A 24,205-nucleotide genomic window follows, 5' to 3' on the forward strand; every position below is an offset into this window, starting at 1 on the left:
TACCTGCAGAGGTGAAGCAATTCCAGCCCTGCAGTCCTGGAGGACACAGACCCCCAGCAGCTTCTGTGGCTGCACTTTGGCTTTGGAGGTGTGGGACTGACACCTTTGCTGCTGGATAAGAGCAGGGCCAGACTGGGACACAGGGCTCACTGGACTGCAGCATTATTGGGGATTTGGAGAGGAGCCACGAGCTGGAGATGCAGAGGATGCAGAATGCAGAGACCAGGCTTGGTTTATACACCCATGGAGCAGCTTCATCCTTGCACATTCATTCATCAGTTCCATTTAACGAGTGATACCTCTATAATGCCTCTAAAATACAATGAAATAGAAATGTATGGTGTTCCCAACAAACCAATGTCCTCTTCCTTCTGAAATGAACCTTCTGATCACAGCTGAAGTGTGTTGTGCTGCCAGGTCAGGAGGTCAGTACTCATAGTCTGCCTCATTTCTTTATTGGGTATGAAGAGGCACATGCAGTCAGGCTGATACTGCTTACCACCAGAAAAGAGGGGGCTGTGTGTCTGGCAGCCTGACCCTCATGCAGTGTTTCTGTCCTTTATTCAGTGCACTAATGCTCTCTATTCCTTTGCTGCATGAAGGTTTGCAGGGTTGCAATCAGGACTTTATCGCATCAAGAGAAAGTGTAGCTCCTCTAGGTCTCTTAAATCAGAAGATATATAACTTCAGACTTCCTTAAAAGTACTAAGTGGGTGCACTGCTAACAGAGCTGGCCAAGTAAATGATGGATTTATGCAAATGCAGTGGTTGCTGACTGATTGCATTGGCACATACAGTGACCGTGTCCTGTGAGTGCAAGGAATTTTGGCCAGTGCCCTGTGCAGCTCCAAAGTATGAGCCCATAAACTGTGCTGGACAGAAGTGTGATTATCTGAAATATGTAAGAGAAATGGAAGATGGAGCTATAAAAGAAATAAGATACATATATGGTGCATTAATCATAAGTGCTTGGACAGATGTTGTCTGTCTACCCCAGCACGTTCACAAAGCGCCTGTTGTGACTGGAATTTTACAGGGTCTGTCCCAAGCTATGTTTGTGCAGCACAGTGAATAGCTGCAGTTGCAGTGAATAAGAAGAATGTAAAAAATGTTAAATAGTGTTTTATTGCAGATTTAGAATGAGAAATGACCTGTAAGCCTGCAGAGTGGTGTTAGTCAGAAATATTTTAAATAGTTGTGCCTGGCGAGGGCAGCCATTCAAATACAGTGTCTGCTGTCTGCCAGAAGATGGTGCCCTAAAACACACTCTAGAATTGCAGTTTTTAGAAGCTGCGATCAACTGCAAATTATAATTTTAAAATACAGGTCAGAACAGAGTGATTTGCAAACAAATCACCCAAGTCCAAATACATATTAATGCCCAAACTTCATATTGCAAAATGTTGGCTTATACGTAAGAGTATTACAACACAAATTAACATACAGGATCCAAACATGCAAAACAAACCAATATAAACCCAATACAGCTACCACTTCAAAGCAAATCAAAGCTTCAGTCTCCCATCCCAACATATAAACACTTCTTTGCATAATTTTTTAATTAATTTCACAACTTTTCTTGGGTTTTGTGTTTGTTTGGGTTTGGTTTTGTTTTTTCTTTTTTCATCAGGCTTAAAACAGACCAGAGATAAAAGAATAATCATTTATGTTTCTTACCAAGAAACGGATCAATTTTAAAAGTGGAAAACAAGTGTAATTTCATTGATTTCTTAATGCTGGAGACAAAGAAATAAATTGCAAAAAAGCAGGTAGCATCCAGTTCAGTAGGCAAATCTGCAGAGCAGCTTCAGATTGCTCAGTTGATGAAGTGAGACAAAGAACTCCCTCCTGCATTGTGTCAGGTCTGATATAACACACACACACCACACCACAAGTCGGGGGATTTTTGCCATTGTCTTCACCCGAGCTAAAGTTTCCTCGGGGAGTTCTCACACTGACAGCTTCCCTGCCTTGCTGGCAATGAACTGTTTGCAGCTGGGGGAGCAAAGGCCCAGCAGTGGCTCTCCCTGCCCCTGGCCCGGGTGGTGCTCCCTTGCAGACCCTGGCAATCACAAGGACCAGGGGAGCTCTGCCTGGGAGCCCTGGCCAGCTGATATTCACAGATCAATAACTCCACCTGGCTGTTTTGCTCCCTTTTTAAGTCTTAGACAATGGAGTTTATTTAACAGAAGCAGCTGGCTTTCCTTAATGTCTGATTTACTGAGATAACCTAAAATCAGGCATAAGGATAACCACACCAAACCATGACACGAGGTTCAGCTTTAATAACACTCCCACAGCTCTTGTGCTCTTAGTTGCAGAAGTGTCAGTCTTTTTGCAGTATATACATGTTACTGCTGGTTGCTATAATTGAGCAAGTATTTTGAAAATTAGGTAGGGAGAAAACCACATCAGGATTGTTGAGCTGTAACTACCCAGTATTTTGGATTTTCACATATCTAACAGTGAAGAGAATGATAGGGGTAATCAGTACAGCAACAGCAGCTGTAACTCCACTCTTTGTTTGCACAGCCTGGTACAGATGGTCCTCTGTGAGCAATGCAGCAGTGCTCTGTGTGCTGTGTACCACTGCAGGCACGTTTACTCCACCTGTATGGCCCACACCTGGGGCTGTGCTGCACATAAATGTGAGTTTCTTCCTGTGTGTGACACAAGAACAGCTCCCTGGTGAAGAGGGGCCAGGAGCATTGCCCCTGCAGCAGGTACAAGATGGGAACACGGGACCAGGATGTTACTCACCCAGCGTAAGCTTTCTAACAGTAAAAGTGAGTGATTTTTACCATTTGATCCACACTGCTTACTAAAAAGGGCTGTTTCCTTAGACTCCCCAGTGTGTTTTTCCATGAGTTCATACCCAACAAATTCCATGCTTTCATGACTCAAGTACCAATAGACTTAGTGCAGAAACCTGCTGGCAGCAGAAGCAGCACAGAAGCTGAGTGGCCTCAAAAGGCAGAGCAAGGGCAGATTTGTGGCCCAGAAGGACAGAGCTACAGAAGGACACTGTTGCTGTAAGTGTGAGCTGCAGCTTCAGCTCTGCAGCCCCTGCTGTAAGGATACCTGCCCAAAATGCTTCCTCACATAAGCACATGGGCAGGGCTTCCCAGCATGTCCTACCCGCTCTGTCAGATTAGTAATAAAGCTAGCAAATGTTGTAAGGTTAAATAAAAAACCAACCAGACAAACAAATGGAGAACAAAACAACAAAAAACAAACAAAAACCCCAAATAAGAAAGATGCCCTTAAAACAGAGTACATTTTCTTGACATGTGCTCTGATGGGCCAACCTCCCAAGCTGTGCATGAACCTCTCCCAGTTTCCCAGGAAGACAACCTTACAAAAAAGGACACTAAGTGGTGCTAAGTCGGTAACAGGAGAGAACAGCTTCACACAGGCCCCAGGAACGACTGAAGGAGCTCTGCAGCAGTACTGGAGGGCAGCAGGTCATAAGGTGCCCACTGCCACAAACAAACTTCATCCCAGGTGGGGCAGGTGAAGCCTCAAGGTAAAGGTGGTCTCCATGTGCTCAGTGGGAGGGAGCTCTCTTTGTTCGTGGAAGGGACGTGTCCGTGTGGAAGGGACGTGTCCGTGTGGAAGGGATGTGTCCCATGTAGAAGGTATGTGTCCATGTGGAAGGGACGTGTCCGTGTGGAAGGGACGTGTCCGTGTGGAAGGGACGTGTCTGTGTGGAAGGGATGTTTCTGTGTGGAAGGGATTTGTCCGTGTGCCACGGCTGACAGCTCAGTGTCTGTGCTGACCACTTCACCGGGGTCTGTGGCTTGAGAGCTCCAGGGACTGGAGCTGCTGCTGTGATTCCCTCACAGCTGGGGCACATTCCCCGGGCAGTGTTTGCTGCTCATCCCGGGAGCGGGAGCAGCGAGGGAGTGCACAGGACACCCTGCTGCACAGGTGCCTTCCACCATCACACACCTGCGGGCTGCAGCTGAAATGTAACTTGTTCCACAAGTACCACACGTGGTAACAGCTTGTTTAGGAGATGGGCAAAAAGTGCAATGAAAGACGTGAACGCAGACAAGAGCACTTGATTCCCAAGAGTGGTGGTGTTTGCTTGTGTACGTCCACAGGGATGTGGACTGCCTCTGTCATGCCTAAAAGGTTTGTTTTTCAGGTCTTGCCCTGCACATTTACATGATTTGTTGTATTTTTTTTTCTGCCACCCCTGCACACACAAGAAAACAGATTGCCAGTGAATTGCCCTCCACTGCTGGGGACCTTTTTGAGTACACAGTTACTTTAAACGTTTAATTAGGTCTGATAACAGAATAAAATGTTCTTGGCACAGCACAGTGCCTATAGCTCAAACCTGAGCCATATTTCTCTCCTCGCAGGGTGGTCAGCACCCAGCAGTGTAAGGACACCCGTCAGATACCTGTTGTTAGGGCTTTGTTAGCATTTCTGCCATCAACACAAATGACTACCAGGGAGCTGCAGCTCAGTTGCAAAAAAAACCAAAAAACCAAAAAAACAAACCAACCAACCAAACAAAACCCCACAAAACTGTAGGCTACGGTTTAGCACCGGGGGTCTCGTTCACTTGCCGTGTTGAGGGGTTGTTTTCTGACATCCCTTCCCGTGAGCACACAGATGTAAATTGCAAGCGGCGCCGGGGTGTTCGTCACCGATCAACAGATGAAGCTCTTGCAGTCACACGCACAGTAGCTGCTTTTTTACACTCCCGTCAGCTCACAGATTGCTTTAGGCCACAATATGTTTATCATATGTCTTAGCGCTGCCTTTTTTTTTTTTAAGACTTAATAAATAACTGGCAACAACCCTCAGCTGCCGTGCTACAAACACAAGTCCTTTCAGCGGAGGCACCTGGCCGGCGCTGGGGACTCCGCACAGGTGCGGGGCTGCTCCCGCCCTCGGCCCCCGCAGGATGCCGGTGTTGGTGAGGGCAGTCCCGGCCGCAGGTGGGGCAGAGCCGCCCCTTCCCCACACGGGACGAGGCCGCGGCTCCTGCCGGGAACTTCCAGCGAGGGGCGCGGGCGGCGGAGCCCCCCCCGTGCCGGGATCCCGAGCGCTCCGAGCCCCGGCGGGGACCCCCGGCTCGGTGACAGCCCCGCCGCCCCGCGGCACCGCCCGCCGCCAGCCCCGGGCCGGGCGCGGCCGGCCCAGCCGAGGAGGGAGCTGCCGACCCCGCCGCCGAGCAGCGCCGCGGCCGCCCTCTCCCTGACTGACTCGGGGAAAATCATTGTTTGGCTCCGGCATTAGCTACATTCCAGCGGGACGCAGCGCCCAGTCTCCTTCCTCGCATTCCTGCCCCACACAAAGGAGTCCCTGCCTCGCCGCGCCCCGCGCCGCGCTCGCCGCTCCGCAGAGCCCCTCCGGCCCGGCCGCCGCCTTCGCCCCCGCCCGGGGGTGCGGGCGGGCCGCGACCCCAACGCGGGGCGGCCGCCGGGGGCGGCGGGGGCAGGGACCCGCCGAGCGCAAATTCCTCCGCGCAGCGCGCCATTGACTGGACCGAGCAACTTATTTAAGGCTGGAAAGTGACACAGGGGCGCCTCGTCTGCGCCGGCCGCGCTCCGCCGGGCAGCCCGGCCGCACCGAGCCCAGCGCCGCGGCGGGGATGCCGCCCGGGTGACCGCCCCGAGCCCGAGCTCGGCCGCCGCCTCGCCGCTCTCCGGACGAGGAGCCGCGTCCGCCGCTACCCCGCCAGGACCGCGGGAAGGGGCTTTCTTTTGGGGTGCTTTTTGTGTTGCTGGATTTGGGAATTTTCTTCTTTTTGGTTTTTGGCTTTTTTTTTTTTTTTTTTTAACTCTTCTTTCCCCGCTCCGGGCTGCGCTTTCGCGGAGAGTTCACCGCCCTTCCCCGCCCCGCGTCGCCGGGCTCCGGCAGAGCATGGAGAAGTACGAGGAGGACATGGCACTGAAGGCCACCAAGTTCATGGAGGACCTGTCCCTGTACGATCCCTGCCCGGAGGGTCCGTACGGCCGGGGCGGCCGCCGGGACCTGGTGCTGCACCCCGACCTGGAGGAGACCAAGCGGGTCATCGCCGCCCACATGACGGCGGAGCAGCGGGGCCGGAAGATGAACGGCACCGCCGCGCCGCCGCCGCCCGCCGAAGGCTTCCCCGCCGCCGCCCCCTGCGGCAAAGCCGCCCCGCTCCGCGCCAACGGCCGCGCCGCCGCCGAGCCGCCGCCGGGAGCGGGCCCGCCGTGCTGCGAGGAGGGGCTGTGCACCCGCTCCGAGGTGGCGCTGCCCTGCTACAGCGGCTTCGCCGACAAGGGCAAGCGCTACTCGGCCGAGGGCTACCGCTACGCCGCGGGCAGCGCCTACGAGGGCGGCTACGTGGCCAAGGGCGGCGGGCGGGCGCCCGGCGGCCCGGACGGCAAGTTCGGCGCCGCCAGTCCCCGGGCCAGCCTGGCCGCCGCCTCGCCGGGCCCCGCGGCCGAGCACGGCAAGTTCTCCAGCCCGCGCTCCAGCCTGGGCGGCGCGGTCGCGCTGCCCTACGAGAAGTTCTCCAGCCCCCGCTCCAGCCTGGTGGTGCCCGGGCAGGACAAGTACGGCAGCCCCCGCGCCAGCCTGGTGCAGTACGACGGAGCCGCCCTCAGCCCCCGCTCCAGCTACGCCAGCACGGCCAGCGACACCAGCAAACACTCCAGCCCCCGCGCCAGCCTCACCGGCTACGACGGAGGCGGCAGCAAGCCCAGCAGCAACCGCACCAGCGGCATCAGCATGGGCTACGACCAGCGCCACGCCAGCCCCCGCTCCAGCACCGCCAGCCAGTACTCCTGCACCGCCAGCCCCCGCTCCAGCTACTCGGACTCCAGGTACGGCCCGCCGGGCAGCGCCGAGCCCGAGGGGGCGGGCGGCACCGGGCTCGCCCTGGCCAGCCCCCGCTCCAGCCTGTGCGGCCCCGAGGGCCGCGGCTCGGCCGGCCCCGCCGTGGTCAGCCCCCGCTCCAGCATCTCCAGCCAGAGCTCGCGGAGCTCCCGCGGCTCCATGAGCGCCTACCCCGAGCTGCAGCTGCCGTCGCCCCGCTCGTCCCTGCTGGGGCCCGGCCTGCCCGAGGACGGCGCCGTGCCCGAGCTGGGGGACGTGTACCACCGCATCCATGCCCAGTCCCCGCCGCGGCACGACCCGCAGCACCCGGGCGGCGCCCCCGAGCCGCCGCCCCCCTACGCCTACAGCCCCACCAAAGGCTCCGCTTCGGCTCCCAAATTCAAGCTCCCCTACCAGGTGACGCCGTGCCGGGAGAGCGGCCCCAGCCAGGCGGAGAGGCGGCTGGAGGCGCTGACGCTGGAGCTGGAGAAGGAGCTGGAGATGCACATGAAGAAGGAGTACTTCGGTGAGTGGGGCGGGGGGAGCGGGCGGCTGGAGGGCGGCGGTGCGCGGGGCCTGCCGAGCCGGGAGAAGGCGGGAGTGCCGTGCCCGGGGCTGCTCTGGACCAGGTGCCTGCTGGAGTCTCACATGGCCACAGACACTGTCTGCTGTCCGAAGCGCTTGCACCGTAGTTCACTCCCGGTATGTGAACTCTATCCCGTCTGTTCCTAACGCGCTGTGCCGGGATGTGTGCTGCTTCCCTTTCCACGTGCGGCTGGGAGATGAGTGCCTGAAGTGTGGGAGAGCTGCTTGTGCACCGGGGCTTGCAGTGACTCTCGTTTGTCTCCCTTCCTCACGGGCTGCTGAAGCTTCTCTGCTAGCCTCCAGCATCCCAGAGGATGTGGTGTTTGCGATCCTCAGTCTGTGGTAACTTTTGTAAATTATGAGTATGGCTGGAGGAGCAGTTCTTAGTGCCTGGTTCAATGAAATCTTTGTGTGAATTTAGAGTACTTGTGGGAGCCCAGCATTGTTCCTGCCCCGTGAGGCCTCGCAGGGTCTGCTCAGCACACAGGGGCATCCCTGGGACCGCAGGGAAGTTTGGAGCAGAGGAGCCCTCGGCCCTTGCTGAGGTTAAGTCGGCCTGTGGGTCACCTGAATTTTTGTTGCCTTTTTTTATGAAAGAAAAGTAACTTGAAATGTGCATGTTCTTAAAATGTGGATGAGTGCACTTGTTTTATAGCCAGAGTAGTTAGGATTAGGCTCCTCTGCCTTTACTTTGTACTGGATGGCAAAGGCTAAAAACCCCTGTGAGATGCTGATCTCAGGGTGTGCAGATGCTGCCCTGGCTCTCCTGCACAGGTCGGGCAGCCTCGGGAGCAGCTCGATCGTTCCCTGCCGGAGCGTGGGGATGTCGGAGCTCCTGCAGGGCAGGGAGGGAGAGGCCTGGGAAGGTGGGGATGAGCCAGCCCCATCCGAGGCCTTTGAGGGAATGGTGATATCCGTGCTTTGTGTGCGTTCCCGATGAGGACGGAGCCGTGTGTCACCGGTCCCTGGCTCGGTCGGTGCTTGTGGCGCAGCACCGGGTGCTCTGCAGGGAGGGAAGGAGCTCCAGGGCTGCCTTCATCGTCTGGGAGAGACACCTGGGCCGGCTGGTGCAGGTAGCTAAGTGAGCAGCAGCCTCTCTAGCAGGAAAACCTCTCTGCAAACTGCAGCGCCAGAGTTTCTCCAGGCTTTTGTGCCCAGACAAAGGAGGCTGAATGCAGCGCTTACTGCCTTCCCTCATCCGTCCTGGGCTGATAAGGAAGCTGATGGATCACCGAGGGATGTTTGCAGTGCTGGCACCTGGCTCGGTGCTGGGGGCAGCTGTGGCTCCCTTCGGAGGGTGCAGGAGGTGTGTGGGGCTTGTAACACACGAACTGCGGCAGGAAATGTTACCCTCAACATTCCCAGGGTCAGGAACAAAATGTAAGAGTAAGAACAAGTTACCTGTGCTGAGCTTCTGGGAGGGGTTTCCAGTGGCCTGGGAAAGCTGAGGGTGCCATCAGGGGCTCCAGGAGCAGACTGGGGATAGATTTTTGTGTTTCTCAGAGTTTGGCTGTTGGAGATGCTCTCAGCCTCGGGGGGATGCTCCCAGTGCAGGATGAGCAGTGCCTGGGCCTGGGCAGCCTCTGTGCTGCTCTGGAGGCTCCTGCTGTGGCAGCACCGAGGAGCACTGCTGTGACTTCCACCCTGGAAGCAGATGAAACCCAGAAAACTGGGCTGCTTTGGAAGAGAAAGTTGATTTCTGTGAGCTGTTGAGGTTTTGATAAATCCTGGTGGATTTGAGCCCATCTTTTTGGTTCGGATGATCCATGTGGGTGAATGCTGGGTTTTGACTGAGCCAGTGCATGAGAGGCTGACAGGGCTGACCATAGCCCTGGGTGAGAGTGAGAACAGAACAGGGAGAAGTCTGGTTTTAGTTTGACTTTGAGGGTGCCATAATAAAAGGAAGCAAGGAAAATGCCTTGATTTCACTGCAGTCTGTACATGCTACAGCTGTGAAGTGTCTGCATGGCACTGGTGAGTGGCACTCCTGAGGCAGTGGTGGGTGTTCTTTGGTGCCTGTGGAGAGCAGAAGTGTTGAGCCAATGGTCCAGCAAGGTAGAGGGGACAGAGATGTTTTACTGCTTCTTAATTAGATTAACTCAATTGTCTTATGAGTAAATGCTGATATGAGGACACCAGGTATTTGCTGTGCTCTGTGTCCTGTCATCATGTTGTTGTTGTCTGCCCCCACACCCCCAGTAAAATTACAAATGGAGCCATGTGCTATTTTGGAACTGAGGTGAAGGGACCGGCCAGCTCTGCTTGGAGCAGGAACAGCCCTACCCTACCCTGCCTCCATGCTGGCTGTGGGTCACTTTGTGTGAGTGTGGTGCTGGCAGGCCCTGGCTGCTTTCCCACCCCTCCATCTCTGCTTTGGGAGGGAGCCATAGTTTGGGACAGATAAACATGAGATGGGGAGAAATGCAGGGTCTGATCTGCAGAGAGGCTCTGGGGGAGCCAAGCCAAGCAGGGTGCAGCCCTCAGGTGTGGTGCACTCCCAGCTGTCTGCCTGTGCTGCTCTGCAGGCTGGCAGTGCTGTGCCGGGAGCTTTGTTTTACTGCTCCAGCTTCTCCACCCTCCCCTTCCCTCTGCCAGGCTGCAGTGCATCTGGAGAGAGAAGGAAGACGCCCCCTCCTACCCTTGGTTTAATCTGAGTAGAGATGCCAGTGCTGCCAAAAGCAGGGCTCTGCATCTGCCCAGTTGCACAGGTGAGCACAGCACCATTCCAGCTCCCTGGGCTCCCACCAACACCTTGCAGCCACCTGCACTCACTGATCTGACAGAAACCAAGCCTGCAGAGGAGGAGGGAGAAGAGGGAAGGTTGTTTGGGGCTGGATTGGCAAGTTGCTGCAGCTCATCCTTGTCAAAGAGATGGCTGGGGCTGACCCAAGGGTGCAGACAGACCCTTCCTTTGGCAGCAGCTGAATTGGGTGAAGCTGTGAGACTTTGTTCCCTTGTAGCTGCTTCCTGTGCATTCCCTGTCCAAACCTCTTCCTCCTCAACCCTCTGAGACCCCCTGTATGGCAGTTTGGGAAATGTGCTTGGTTTAGTGGCAGATGCTGGGAAGTAAGGTAATAAAAAAATACTTTCACTCATTTTCATAACTCTTTTGAGCTGAACATTGGTATGAGGTGAGGTAAAAGTTGTTTCAGGCATGTTTTTAAAATGGAATGTTCATCCTGAGGTGTCAGCAGGACATTCATGGGTGTTGGAAAGTCATAAGCTCAAGCACTGCCTTAAAATCTGGTTTCTTTGCAGAATACTTGTCTGATGTCTAGGTGTTGGAAAAAAGTGTGAAGTTAAAGTTTTATTTTGGCACACCCATCCAAGTCATGCATCCTTGTGGGACTGTATGACAATATGACTGTAAACCTGTGGCTTGTCACCTGCCAGGCAGGGAAAGGTCCATGTTGAGCACTTGGGCTGTTTGGCGGCTATTTCTGCAGCAGATCTCTGTGCTGGAGTGGTGTCAGCAGTGCAGGGGGGCTGCAGGGGTGCAGTCAGACTCTGCTGCAGGGGTGCAGTCACTGCTGGCAGCCCCTGCTGTGCTGCAGCCATCCCCAAGCAGGGCTCTGCTCACCTTGGCCATGGGGATGGAATCCAGCCCCAGAAGCAGGGATGTCTCAGGGGGGACACAAAGCCTGGATTAATTCTGTTAATAATGCACTCCTCAGCTTGGCACAGCCCTGGTGAGTGGCCTTGACTTTTGGGAGCTCTCTCTTCCCACAAAGCCATCCAGCAGGAGCAGCACATGTTTGCTGGAGCAGCACCAAGAAGCAGTGCTGATAACATGGTGCTGAAAAGCCTCTGGCTTGGCTGGGGAGGGAAGGGAAGACTAGGTGAAGGGAGGAAATAAATCTCTAGGCCCATCCAGGCCCTCTGTGCCCTTTTTGTGCATAGTCATCCATGAAAATCTGGATTTGAGCCCTGCAATATGCTCATGAATTCAGAGTTGTATGTTTGTGCTTGTTCTGTGTGTGTGCAGGTTGATGTGATGGAAGGCTGTTTATGCAAGTGAGATCAAAATTAAGACAGGTAACAGTGGTAAGTCTCTAAAAGCTGTATTGCACAGAGATTAAATTTGAAAATTTGAATGAAATTTAGATGAGCTTGCAGTTGGTGAGCAGAACACTTGAGAGATTTGCTATGGAGTTGTTTCCAGTCTTAGGAATTCCTGAAGGTTTCTCTATGAAATATCTGTTCTTTCCATCCTGTTTCCATCAAGTAAAGGTGTAATGATTGATACATCATATCATTTGGGGGGATAAGCAGTTTACTGTCTGGGAATTACTTTCTATTTCTCTTTTGCTGGGCTTAGAAATTCACCCAGTGTTGGCAAGCAGTTGATGCCCTTCAGCATTTGCAGTTGGGGCTGCCCAGACAAAAAATAACCTTTGATAGGCAAACACTTAAACAGAAATGAACTCCCACGGTGGGGTCCCCGCAGTGCTCAAACAGGCTGTGTACCTCAGAGTTCTGCTTTTTTATAATCTCCCCACTACAGCTGGAAAATGCATTGCTGAAGCTGATTTGAGGGTGGTCAGGCTTTTCTGGCCAAAGGGCAGGAAAGGCTCCAAGGAGGTTTGTGCTCAGGGGGAAGGGGCAGAGGAGCTGCCCTGGAGCTGCTGGGGTCCCTGTGGGGTGGCAGCATCCTCGTAAGCCTGTCCCTGAATGGGGCAAGGAAATCATGGTCAGAGTGATAAAATGTGTAGCTGGAACATCATCCAAAGGGAGGAAGGAGTTGGAAGGTGGGGGGACAGAAAGTAGAAGGAATTACATGGAAAATGCATGGGGTAACACAAGTGTACAGAGCTGGGAATAGGAAATTTTGTCTGTGGCATTGAATGTGCTATGAAGAGAGTCCTTGTGACTCTCCTTGAAGTTGGGAATTGATATAATAACAGCAGGGGAGAGTTGTGGAGTGTATGTGTGGTTTTGTTTTATTAGGTATACTAGATAATGTAACATGTACAATTAATGTGAAATGGGAATTTGGATGGCTGTAACTTGGATGGAAGCCTGTGTTATGAATGGGGACAAACATTTTCTTGTCTTCAGTTGCAGGACACTTGGCTGTGGATGGGATATTGTTTCATAGCAAATGGTCTTTCTGTTTCTTTTTGTTTCTCATGCTTTTACTCTGATAAAAGTAGCGTTAAAGTAGTGTTAAAAGCTCTGTGTGTAAGAGGGCAAGGAGAAAACCCTTCTTCCAAAGAACTGGCACGTGTTTGATTGAGGTGAGGTTCCAGAACAGAGGTTTGTGCCTGCAGGACAAGGCTGGTGCAGGTGTGAGCATTGCTGTGCTGTGCTGGTTTGTCCCTGAAGTTGTCTAGTTTTTACATCTAAAATGTGTGAATGGTACAAGTTTGCGTGCTGCCACTGATGGCTTCATGGCAGCAGGTCTAGGCTGAAATCCTTAATATCCACAGTTAATGAATTAGGATGTAAATGGCTCTTGGCTGTGTGGATATTGGGTGCTAGAAAACACTCTCAAAGGAAGAGACTTTGCCTAATCCTAAAGTGATTGTTTTTTAAAAATGCTAAAATTCTTATTAAAAAAATGTCCCGAACTTGGCAAAGTAGGTTTCAGGTGTGTGATAGGATTGTTCAGCAATGGAAAGAAAATAAACTGGCAGTGATAAGCCAGGTAGTTTTACTAGGATCAGAACATTTATGCAGGTATTTAATAAGCTCTACACTTGGCCTTCTACCTATTTCATGTGCCCCAAATATCCCAGGACAGCTTCACAGCATTTTGGCAGAGTCTGGTTGATTGTTGGTGTAATTGTTAAATAGTTACTATGATTGTTAAATAATTTCCTGTTCTGTGGCTGGAGAAACTGAGTGTGTTAGTGTGATGTGGTGGTTGATTTTTGTGCCTATCTTGGACAAAGTGCCTCCTCTGGGACAGGGATGGGGATGTGTGAAACAGAGCAAAGCAGGAGCAGCCAGAGGAAGGGATGCAGGAATGAGCATGGTGTCTGTAAGCTTTGTTAGGAGTTTGGGAGGGCTCCCTTTGGAGGTCTCTGTTCAGGTCCTGGCAGGACCATCCTACCTGGGGCTGTGCTGTGGCATTGCCTGGAGCTGCTCCAGGGCTGTGACAGCTCCTGGGGCTCCAGCAGGATTCCTGCTGGCTTGTTAACTTCAGCTCTGAACAAAATCAGCAAATGTGCCAGTGATCAACCAATAAATGTGCTGTTTGGCTGGACTTCTCTGTGACTTTTCAATGTGCCTGTGTGGGTGCTTTCTCTGGAAGTGAGTTTTCTGCTTTTTTTTTTTTTTTTTTCCACTGGAGCAGATAGCTCCATTCTGTGGTATGTGTTATCTCTCCTTGTTAACCTCACTGGGTTGTTCTGGCTGCCTGTCAGCATAGCCCTGCTTGTTACTGTGCTGAGACTGAGCGCACAAAGCAGCCAAGCCAGTCATGTATCTCTTCCAGCTGGAGTATTTCACATTGTCTGAAACTTCATTCCTTGTTTCTTGGAGCAGTTTTTACTAAATCTCTAAAGTCACATTTATGGTTTCAGCAAACTTTTAAGTAAAGGCCTGTGACTGATGAAGGGACAAACACTCAGTGATGCTCAGCTGAGATGTCCTGTGCACACAACATGGAGGGGCTTGCACAGGGACTCAGCTGGGGATGAGGGTTTATTATATATAGGATGATATATGTGTTATTTATTATATATATATATATAGGGTTATATGTGTTATTTATTATATATAGGGTTATATATGTTATTATATATACAGGGTGATATGTGTGTTATTATATATATGTGTTATTTATTATATATATATAGGGTTATATGTGTTATTTATTATATATAGGGTTATATATGTTATTATATATACAGGATGATATGTGTGTTATTATATATATGTGTTATTTATTATATAATATATAAGGTTATATATAAGGTTATAAGTTATAAGGTTATTTATTTTATAGATAGGGTTATATATATATATATATATATATATATATATATATATATATAAAAATATATAGAGAGGGTGACACTTATTTCCAAATCTGCAGTGAAGTACATTTGGTGCCCTGTGAAGGGTGGTGTGTGTTTGGGAGTGAAGGGAAGGCAGGGTGCAGTGGTAGAGAGTGTCAATATCAGATGTTGTCATGAAGTAGGGAATGCATCAAATGGACAACCAGGAGGCATTTAATAGGTTACAAAAGGTCATGTCTCATGTGTAATATTGCTCTTTTAAGAATTTGGCTGAACAAAGCTTGTTTCAGTCCAGAATGTATTTATAGTTTTTTGGAAAAGTAGATGGCTGTTGTGGAAGAACTGCTAGGGGACTTTCATTGTTTCCCAGCCATCCAAACATTTATTTAATTGGTGAGCTGTTTCACTGCTGACACCTCAGAACTCCTGGAAAGAGAAAACAAGATGCTTTCTTCCTTTAATTGAAAAAATGAGAAAATTTCAAAGTTAAAATAAAGAGAAGCAAAAAGCCATTCCTAAATGCAGTTTGACAGTTGTGCATGTTTAGATGCTCCAGCTGGCTTGGATCATATTTCCTGTGGTTTGAGGAGAGCCCGTGGCCTCTCCCAGGCATGGGAAATACCCTCTTGTTCTGGTGGTCACGGCACAAACCTCTCCCTGTGCTGCAGCTCATCCCCAGGGTGCGGGGCTGGGCTGGGCTGGGGGTCCTGCTGCATTTCTGAGCCTCCCTCTGTGCTGGCCCTGCCCCAAGGGACACCAGGCAGGGCCACTCCTGGGTCAGGTGCTGCTGAGGGACACTCAGGGATGTCCCAGATCTCAGTGCGCTGATCTGAAGCTCCTTTTGTGTGGGTTGGGAACCTTCGGAATGCAGGGGTTTCTGACCAGGTGGGAGAGGTATGATAGTGACTGTGATAAATCAAACCTGGGCTTGGCTGAACTGAGCCAGCCCAGGGCTCTGCTGCTGTGGCTGCTCTGCTCTCTTGCCCTTGTGGACGTGATATTGCCTTCAGTAGTGTTAGAGCAGGATCTGGGTTTTCTGCGTCTTGCTGGTGTGAAATTGCCGCTAAATCCATTTGTTTGGGTCAAATGTTGAATGACTGGACAATAATCACTGACGGAGTGGTTCTGAGCAAGGGGATAGTGACTAAACTTTGTCACTTACCCCTGGTTTCCCTTGCTCACAGAAGTGTGTTGACCTGGCTCGTGCTGTCCTGTTGCCCTGCCTGTTCCTGCCACCACCCTGAAATGCAGCAGGGTCAGGCCCTGTCTGTGCATGCTCTCACCTGTCCCTTGCCTTCTCTCCATTCCAAAGGGAATGTTGATTTTGGGCTTTGCTTCAAGAAAAAGAGAAGAAGCAAAAGATGCTGGAGTGCAATCTCACTAAGGCAAGACAACTGCATAGCAGGCAGTGGAGAGAGCTGTAATTGGTAAAATCTTGGGCTCTCTGTGTTCCTCTGTGTTTGGCAGTGCTGTTAGCCTTGAGCATCCTCAGGTGCAGGTGGGGCAAACTGGCAATTCCTCAGGGAGCAAGGCAGAGGTTTTGATCAATGGCAATAACTGTTGCAGCTCTGTTTTTTTTTTGTTTTGTTTTGTTTTTGCCAGGCAGTTATGTGAAAATTTTCTGCAGTTGGTGGGCTGCCCATTTTTAATCAAAGCCATGTTTCCCAAATCTAAACACTCAATAGGAAACAGACCTGCACACCAATCAAGTGTGTTGGAGCCCATATTTGGAGCTGGTTTCAGAAATAAGCATGTGATTTTTTTGAAGTGTATGTCAGTAGCTGGTTGTCTTGCAAAGTCTCTTGGCCTGCTGTACCTGTTCCTGGCTGGAGCAGGGCTGGGCCTTGGCAGTGCAGCCCTGCAAAGGTGCAGTGGTGCAGAGCCAGTGATGCTGGAAACCCCCATGACCTGGGTGCAGACCTGGGGGGCTCAGCTCAGGGTGGGGAAAACCCTCAAGACATCTCAAAATAAAATTCATGCAAGGTATTTGGATTTCCTGCAGTTTTATTTAGAGGATGGAGAACATCTGATAAACCCAGTGCTGCCTCATGAGTGACAGTCCTGTTGAAGTCATGGGTGGCATGATGGACTTGTTTCTGACAGCTGGGACTCATCTGGAGCTGCTTTCATTACACACAGAGATCAGGCAACGAGGAAATTCACACCAGTGCTTCTCCCTGGCCGTGTTTGCCTGCCTGGCCCCTGCACCTCCCAGCCATGGAGGGTCCCAGGTGTCCCTGCTTTGTGCTCTGTAGAAGCTCTGTGCTGTTTGCCTGGGAACCTGGTGCTGCAGCAGGTGAATGCTTGTGCCGCAGTTTGCAGGAGATTGGTGACTGTGAGCAGGGGGAGCCTGTGGTATGGGACAGGGCAGAGATGCTCTGTGTCCTGTGACCTCTGCAGCTTGTACCAAGTCACTCCTGGGCACAGAGCTCCCAGATTGCTCTGCTGTCAGGGTGGGGTGGAGGACGAGTGGATGGGATGGAGGCTGTGTCCAGATGTGCATTGTGCATCCTCTGCTTTTCCTTTGTCATCTGCCCAGAGCAGGGGTCCTTAAAGGAACCCAGAGCTGGGGAGGATGTACAGCACAGCTCCAGGCACAGACAGGGCTGATGCACATGAACCACAGTTGTTCCTGTTCTAGGGATCCCCCTGGTGCTGCCTGTGCTCAGTGAGTTCCTGGGGCTCTGAGAGCTCTTGCTGTTTTGTTCCTTTGATTGCCTTTTTCTTTTTTTTTGCAGCAAAATAATAGGTCCAGCCTATTCTTATTTAATGTCTTTATTAACGAAATGTTGGCAGTCACCAGGTGCTAGACTCAGATGCAGTTTCACAAACAATTAGAAAAAAGCTTGTTTTGCTTTGTTGGAAAGAGAATCTCCCAGTCTTTCCATGTGTTGGTTTTGAGGCAGACCCTCCTGTGTGAGGGTGGTGGCAGTGACAGTGCTGGGGGGGTTGGCTGTTCATGGAGAGTGGGGCAGCAGCACCTGCAGCTGGTCCCTGCCAGTTCAGAGAGAGGGAAGGACTCAAATCCACAGCATTTTGTTTTGTATATGTTAGTATATTCTAAAACCTTAAACTCTTGAGTTTTCTACCATGTGATGTTACACACTTCTATTTAAACTACACACCCATAATCTTAGTTCTGTTATTCCGGTTATTTTCCTGTTATTTCTGTTGTTATTATTATTTTGGAAGCCTTCTCCTTGGCCTCAGGTCAATGCAGTGTTCTCCTGGGGGTCAGTGCCTGGCAGCACAAAAGTCTGACATTCTCAGTAGCCAGGGTTCCAGCAGCTCTGGGCTGGGGCTTTGAGCCCAGAACCGATGAGGTTTGCCCCTTGCAGGAGTTTCTGGCAGAGTGCAGATGTGGCAATTCCCTCACCAAATCCCACATTTCCTGAGAGCAGTGGGGCTATTCCACGTGGGGTGGAATGACTGGAGTGCCAGACCACACCTTTTTCAAAAAGCAAACCCAAGAAACCTCCCTGACCTATTGAGAACATGTATAAAGAGAAGGGATGGCTTGGGTTAGGCTGGAACAGCCTTGCCTGCTGTGTAAGAGCACAGTGATGGTGGCTCCTTTGGGAAAAGGCTTTCCCAGCCCCTCTTTCCCACCTGGGAGGAATCCAGGCTGGTGAGGAACCAGCCCAGAGAGAGGAGATGCACAGAGCCCGCCCCAGAGAAAACACTCTGAAGTTGTGCCAAGTGCAGACTTGCAAATCAGCTTCCTGGTGTGCCAAGTGTGTGAAGCTCTGCCTTTCCCTGCTTCCCACCCTGCTCCCACCTCCGGGGGTTTGTCTGCCTTCCCCATGGGGGTGGCAGGAGGGATGGAGCAGGGAGCAGCTCAAACCCATGTGCTGGCCTGGCCTGGCTGGACACCACATCTCACTCTGTCTCCTTGACTTCTGCAACTCACCAGAGGGAAATAAATGAACCCACAAAACAAAACCCCTGAGCTGAAGGACAAATCCTGGACTCCTTTGTGGCAAATCACTGGGTGTTTTGCTTGGTTGGACTGGCAGAATTGGGAAACTTGGGGTTAGATTATTGTAAGGTCAGAGAAAAAGTGCATTTCAAGTCTGGGGGGAAGGGCTTTGTTTAATTTTTCTGAGAAAGTGCCCCTTGAATAGTGAGCATTGATTTAGTGCTCTGTTCCCAGCTGGGTCAGTGCCTGCCTGGGCAGTTCCCAGCTCTGCCCCAGGTGTCACTTTGTCACTTGGTCCAGGGTGATGTGCACTGGCTGATTCCAATGGTCAGAGTTCCTCTCCTGCTCTTTGGGGTGGGATTGTCCTGCTTTGGCTCCTATTCCCTCTCAACATCCAAGTGCAAGGTCTGTGTGGGCTTCTTTAAGGACTTGGTTGCTCTGGTCCTCAAGGTTGCTGTGAACTTGGCTGTGATATTTGAAAGGAGAGAGGAAGAGATATGTGCAGTGTGTGTGGGAACATCTCTTCAGAGGGTCAGTCCCTCTGGGAGTGCCCACTGGATGCTCACCAGTGTGCATTGGGGAGATTCTAACTTAATGTTCCCATACAACATAGAAAGGCAAGAGAGAAGTTTGATTAAAAAAACCCCAAAAACCAGGGAGGCTGCTGGGAGTTCTGGCAGATGCATGGTAATATTTGCTTAAGTTTCTGAGAAATGCATTATTTCACTTTTATTATGAAGCTTATGTCTGTATATTTGCATTCCCCTAAGTGTTTTCTGGGGTTTTGCCATTTCAAGGCAATGTCTGTTGGTCCAGAACTGCCAGCACCAGGGCTGAGCTGAAAGTGCTATAAACTCACTTTGTTTTTAATTTGGGCCATTTTCATTTTGATCAGGGAACCAAATGATGGGGCACTGTGAGGGAATGTTAGGTCATGACTTCAGTTTAGCTTGTACATGTTGTAAATTAGATTGGGAGTGCAGCCACAATGCAGTAAGATGAATGAGAGTGTGCCCTTCTAAAGAGACAAGAACTGCACACCCAGGTGACAACCATGTGTAAAACATCTCCCTAAAGAGTAGAGTTAATTCCTGCTTTTAAGGAAGATCTGGGAGCTGGATGTGCTGCTGGTGCAGGCTCAGTTCTTCAGGCACACTACTGTTCCCCCAAAAAATGCCAGAAAAATTGCCCAAAAGTGTCCAATTAGTCTGCAAATCAATTGCTGTTTGAATTTTTTGTACCATGCAGCTTGCAGTCTCTCACCAAGCAGTTGACTTAAGTCAACAAAGTAGGTGTTATCTCGGGGTCTGAATTAAGTCAGACTGACTCCAGGCCCAGTGTGACCACTGGGGAGCAAACAGTGGCATGTTTGTGCCCATGCTGCAGCCCAGGGCAGGGCACAAGCTTGGAAGCACCAAAAGGGGGGGAAGAAGGAGATAAGGATGTTCTGTGCAGGCTGGAAAACAGAGATCAGAACAGGTGGCAATCCACAAAAGGAGTAAAATAGTTCAGATGTTCTCTCAGAGAGCTCCAGGATCAGGTCATGAAGAAGTGGTGGCGAGTGTCGTGCAGGGGACAGAGTTTGGGGCCTGGGGACAGCCAGGGTTTCAGGGCTGAGCTGGAGGTGCTCCTGCTGCCAGCTCTGGAGGGCTGGGTGCTGGCTGGGAGCTCAGCCTGGCTGCAGAGGACAGGGAGCAGCAGCTCCTTGGCCACTCTGTGGCTGCCGGGCCAGGGAAGGACAGGAAAGGGATGAGTGTTCCTCCCTGCACAGCCATTCCTGCCAGCCTGAGTCACAGCTCCACTGCAGGATGAAAGCTGTGGCTCCACCAGCTGAAAACCAATGGGGAACAACCATTTTGAGTGATCTCTGCAGGGCTGGTTTGTTTTTTTTTTCTTTGCTTGAAGAAATGTCTCTCTTGCAGTGGTGGGAGACAAGCAGAGAAGATGCTGAAGATGTTTTGTGACTGGTACCAGAGTGAGGCACAACAATGAGGATCAACAATGATTCCTTATCTAAGAGGGACAATTGGCTCCTCTGGAGGAATTATAAAATCCTTCATCTCTCAAAGGCACCAGTGGGAGAAGCAGGGGATGTGCAGGCACCAGCTCTGTACCAGCTCTGTACTTCACTCTTAACCTTACAGAGAAAGCACAGTGGAGAGTTTCATCATTGATTTGGTAAAAGCTGCCCTTATTTTCATGGATATAATTACAGAAGAGGTTATATTCATCTGCAAACAAAGGCTCTAGTTTGCTTTTTTTAAAGCAGAAATAAATTTTAAACCCCCCAACAACTAAACTAATTCTTTTACCTAGTTTTCAAAAGATAAGTTTTGTGGGTTGTGTTAGTTGCTTTGTTGGTTTTTTTGCAAGGAAGCATTGAGGAACCCATTTGGTGAATACAGTGAAAGGAGAGATTCCAAAAGGGCTTTTGTGCAATTAAGGGAATGTTTGCATTAGGTTGTGCTGCAGTGATTTAACACATGAGAAGGAAAAATCCCAGCTGAGTGATTTACACATGGATCTCGAATGTTTTGATCAAAGGTCAGAGTCAGAAATGCATTTATGCTTATTTTTAAGTCCAAAGAGAATCCAGTGGAGAGTTAAATCTCTAAGTAGGCATTTAATGTGTAAATATTCACAGGTAGCTCTTTACTTAGCCATGTCATTTTGCTGTGAGTTTAGACAGAGCCAGATTTACTTGGAAGCTGAAGTCTCCAGTACCTACAACAGGGGAGAGCATTTCTGTGGACTGAACTGAATTTGAATATTTCATATATAAATTCTGCTTTTTACTGGCCTACAGGAGTTCTCAAGTAGGTTGGGAGAAGTGAAAAGGGGTCAGGAAAACTGGCTGATTTTTCAAGGCCTGCAGTGTCCAGGTTCAGGAATGGTCCATCCTGACATGGAGGAAGTGGCAAGAGGCCTGCATGGGTGAGCAAGGGGCTCTGAAAGGGAAAGGATTTGTGTAATATGTGAGGGATGGAGGCAGGGACAGCTGACCTGGGGAATATCCAGAGACACAACATCTGCAGCTGGCCCTGGTGAAAGACAGGGAAGTCAGGAAGTGCTTCTGCAGGTATGTGAGAGAAAGGAAGACCAGGAAAAACATGGCCAGGGGTGCTGGGCTGGCCTTCTGGGATGAAAATCTTGGGAAATCAGTGATGCTTGATCTCAGCTTTAATAAAGCTTTTGATGCTGTCACCCACAGCATCCCTCTGCACAAACTGGTGAGGTACAGGCTGTGAGAGGGACTGAAAAGTGGCTGAGCTCAGGTGGGACCAGCAGGATGAGGCTGAGCTGGAGCCAGTCACTGGTGGTGTATTGCGGTGTTCACAGGGGACCCAGGATGAGGGAAGAGACAAGAATCTTGACTCCATGTTTCAGAAGGCTGATTTATTATTTTATTATATATATTATAGTAAAAGAAAATGATACATTAAACTTACTAAAAGAATAGAAGAAAGGATTTCATCAGAAGGCTTGAAAGGAGAGATAATAAAATCTTGTGACTGACCAGAGTGTGAGACAGCTGGACAGTGATTGCCATTCATTAAAAAGAACCACATGGACCAATCACAGATGCACCTGTTGCATTCTACAGCAGCAGATAATCATTGTTTACATTTCCTTTCTGAGGCCTCTCAGCTTCACAGGAGAAAAGATCTTAACAAAAGGATTTTTCATAAAATTTGTCCATGACAGTGGTGTCCCTCAGCAGTCTATGTTCTGGAGTCAGCAGTGTTTGACATCTTCATTAATGATGGCACAGAGTGTCCCTCTAGCCAGGCTGTGGATTGTACCCCCATGGAGGGTACACATGGACTGATGGATGTGGTGGTGCTCAGCAGGACCCTGACAGGCTGCAGACATGTGGGAATGGGAACCTCAGGAAATTCAGCCCAGGGAAAAGCCAAGTCCTGCACGTGGGGAGCCACAGCCTCACCCAGTGCTGGGAGCAGCTCTGCAGAGAGGCCCTCTGGGGTCCAGGCTGGGTGTTTGGCAAAGGAAACCTCAGCAACTGGAGCTGGGGTTCAGGCTGAACACCCTGGATCATGGGTCATGGATCAGGACCACCCTGGGTCATGGATTGGAACCATCATCTGTAGCCATGATATTTTCTGAAAAATCCTTTCCTTAGGATTTTTCCTCCTGAGAAGCTGGGAGGCCTCAGGAACAAAATGCAAACAATGATTATCTGCTGCTGTGGAATGCAACAGGTGCATCTGGGATTGGTCTCATGTGGTTGTTTCTAATTAATGGCCAATCACAGTCAGCTGGCTCAGACTCTCTGTCCGAGCCACAAGCTTTTGTTATCATTCCATTCTTTTTCTATTCTTAGCCAGCCTTCTGATGAAATCCTTTCTTCTATTCTTTTAGTATAGTTTTAATATAATGTATATCATAATAAATCAAACCTTCTGAAACATGGAGTCAGATCCTGGTCTCTTCCCTCTTCCTCGGACCACTGTGAACACTGTCATGATCATGGATCAGAACCACCCTGAGTCGTGGATCCTGGGCACCCTGGAGCTGCCTGCATGTCCTGGGTGCCCTGGGCTTGGTGCAGCCTGGGTGTCTGGGCACTTTGCCCTCAGCAGCTGTGTCTGAAGCAGGGGCTGGCAGTGGGGTGTGCCAGCTTTGGCTGTGGGTGTCCTGGGTGGGGGGACACTCCAGCTCCCAGCCAGTGCCTGTGGAAGGTCCCTCTGCGCACTGGGAGCCTGTGGGAGCTCAGCTCTCCTCCAGGCTTCCCAAAGGCCTCCAGTGCCCACCTCTCAGGTGGATGCTCTGAAACCTAAAAGGGCACCAAACAACTACCACATACTTCATATTCAGATGTGAATGATCCTTTATTGCTCTTGGCATGATCCTAGTGGGAACCCCTGCTTTAGCCCTGCCTTTGCAGTGGGCTCTCCAAGCGTGGGTCACAAAAAGCAGCTGAGGTGCAAAGGGCTGCCTCTCTCCATTGCTTCTCTGTTTTGCTGAGTGTTTTAATTAAAACCAGATAGAGGAAAATTTCTCACAGTGTTTCCAATTTTTAGTGGTTTCACCTGCTGTTGAAAATTGCACCAAGACAGAATGGTAAAGGGATGATGCAAAGAGGAATGAATGCTCCTTTTAGTGGCTATGAATAGAGCTTCTCATATCAGTTAAGTGTTGACTTATAATTATGAAAAGATTATAGATTTCTGTTATTTTTTAGCCAGTCCTTTAACACATAAATTAACTAATATTTCATCACTTCATGTGACCTTTTAAAGTGAAAGAGGGAGGTTTGGCTGATGAAATTCATAAGATCACATTTATTTGGAGGTGTTTACTGTAACTAACAAAGTGAAAAATTACCCTTTTCTATATGCTCACTCTTTCCCTGGTTATGCAGCTCTTGAGGAGGTGATTTTTGCTGTTTTTCTAGAAAGACTTTTAAAGAATAATTATACCAGGGAAGTTTGCTCTTCAACTGTGCTTTAGTTGTATTTTTGTAGGAGTTGCTAGAAATTGAGCCACAACTCCTTTGCTGTCTCATGACTGTGGGTGGTGGAGCTGATGAGTTTCTAAATAAGAGATGTTTGGGTGTTGGGGTGCCAGGAGTGGGAGGGAAGAGCATCTTGTGTCTTGTTCCTGCCTTGGACTGGAGTCTGGCACTGAGCTTCCAGGAAACAGAGTCCATCTTCCAAAACCCCTCCTGAAGAGAGGATGTCTGTCTGTCTGTCTGTCCTCCATGGGGATGGTGGGTAGGGTGAGCCTGCAGGAGGCACCAGGGAAATTCTGGGGGCTCCTGTGATGTGTGGCTGGGTCCTGCAGTGTTGGGTCCAGCTGCTTTGTGAGGACAAGGCTCATGAGCAAAGAGAAATCCTTTCCCCCTCAAGCAAATTGCTCTTTGGCAGGAGCCACTGAGGCCAGGGGGGTTCCCTGTTTGCATCTCAGT

The 24,205-nt window shown here is 50.4% G+C and overlaps 1 protein-coding gene across 1 annotated transcript in view; it reads left to right on the forward strand.

The window, feature by feature from the left end:
• Window positions 1-5,869: 5,869 nt before the first annotated feature.
• WTIP (WT1 interacting protein) overlaps window positions 5,870-24,205 on the forward strand; it is an 85,800-nt gene continuing 67,464 nt past the window's right edge. The window contains exon 1 of the mRNA XM_059481671.1: window positions 5,870-7,333. Within this exon, the coding sequence (XP_059337654.1) occupies window positions 5,884-7,333 (1,450 nt within the window). The 5' untranslated portion in view covers window positions 5,870-5,883. The remainder of the gene's footprint in view (window positions 7,334-24,205) is intronic.

Source organism: Ammospiza nelsoni, chromosome 13 (genome assembly GCF_027579445.1).
Source record: "Ammospiza nelsoni isolate bAmmNel1 chromosome 13, bAmmNel1.pri, whole genome shotgun sequence".
In the NCBI taxonomy this organism is placed as follows: domain Eukaryota; kingdom Metazoa; phylum Chordata; class Aves; order Passeriformes; family Passerellidae; genus Ammospiza; species Ammospiza nelsoni.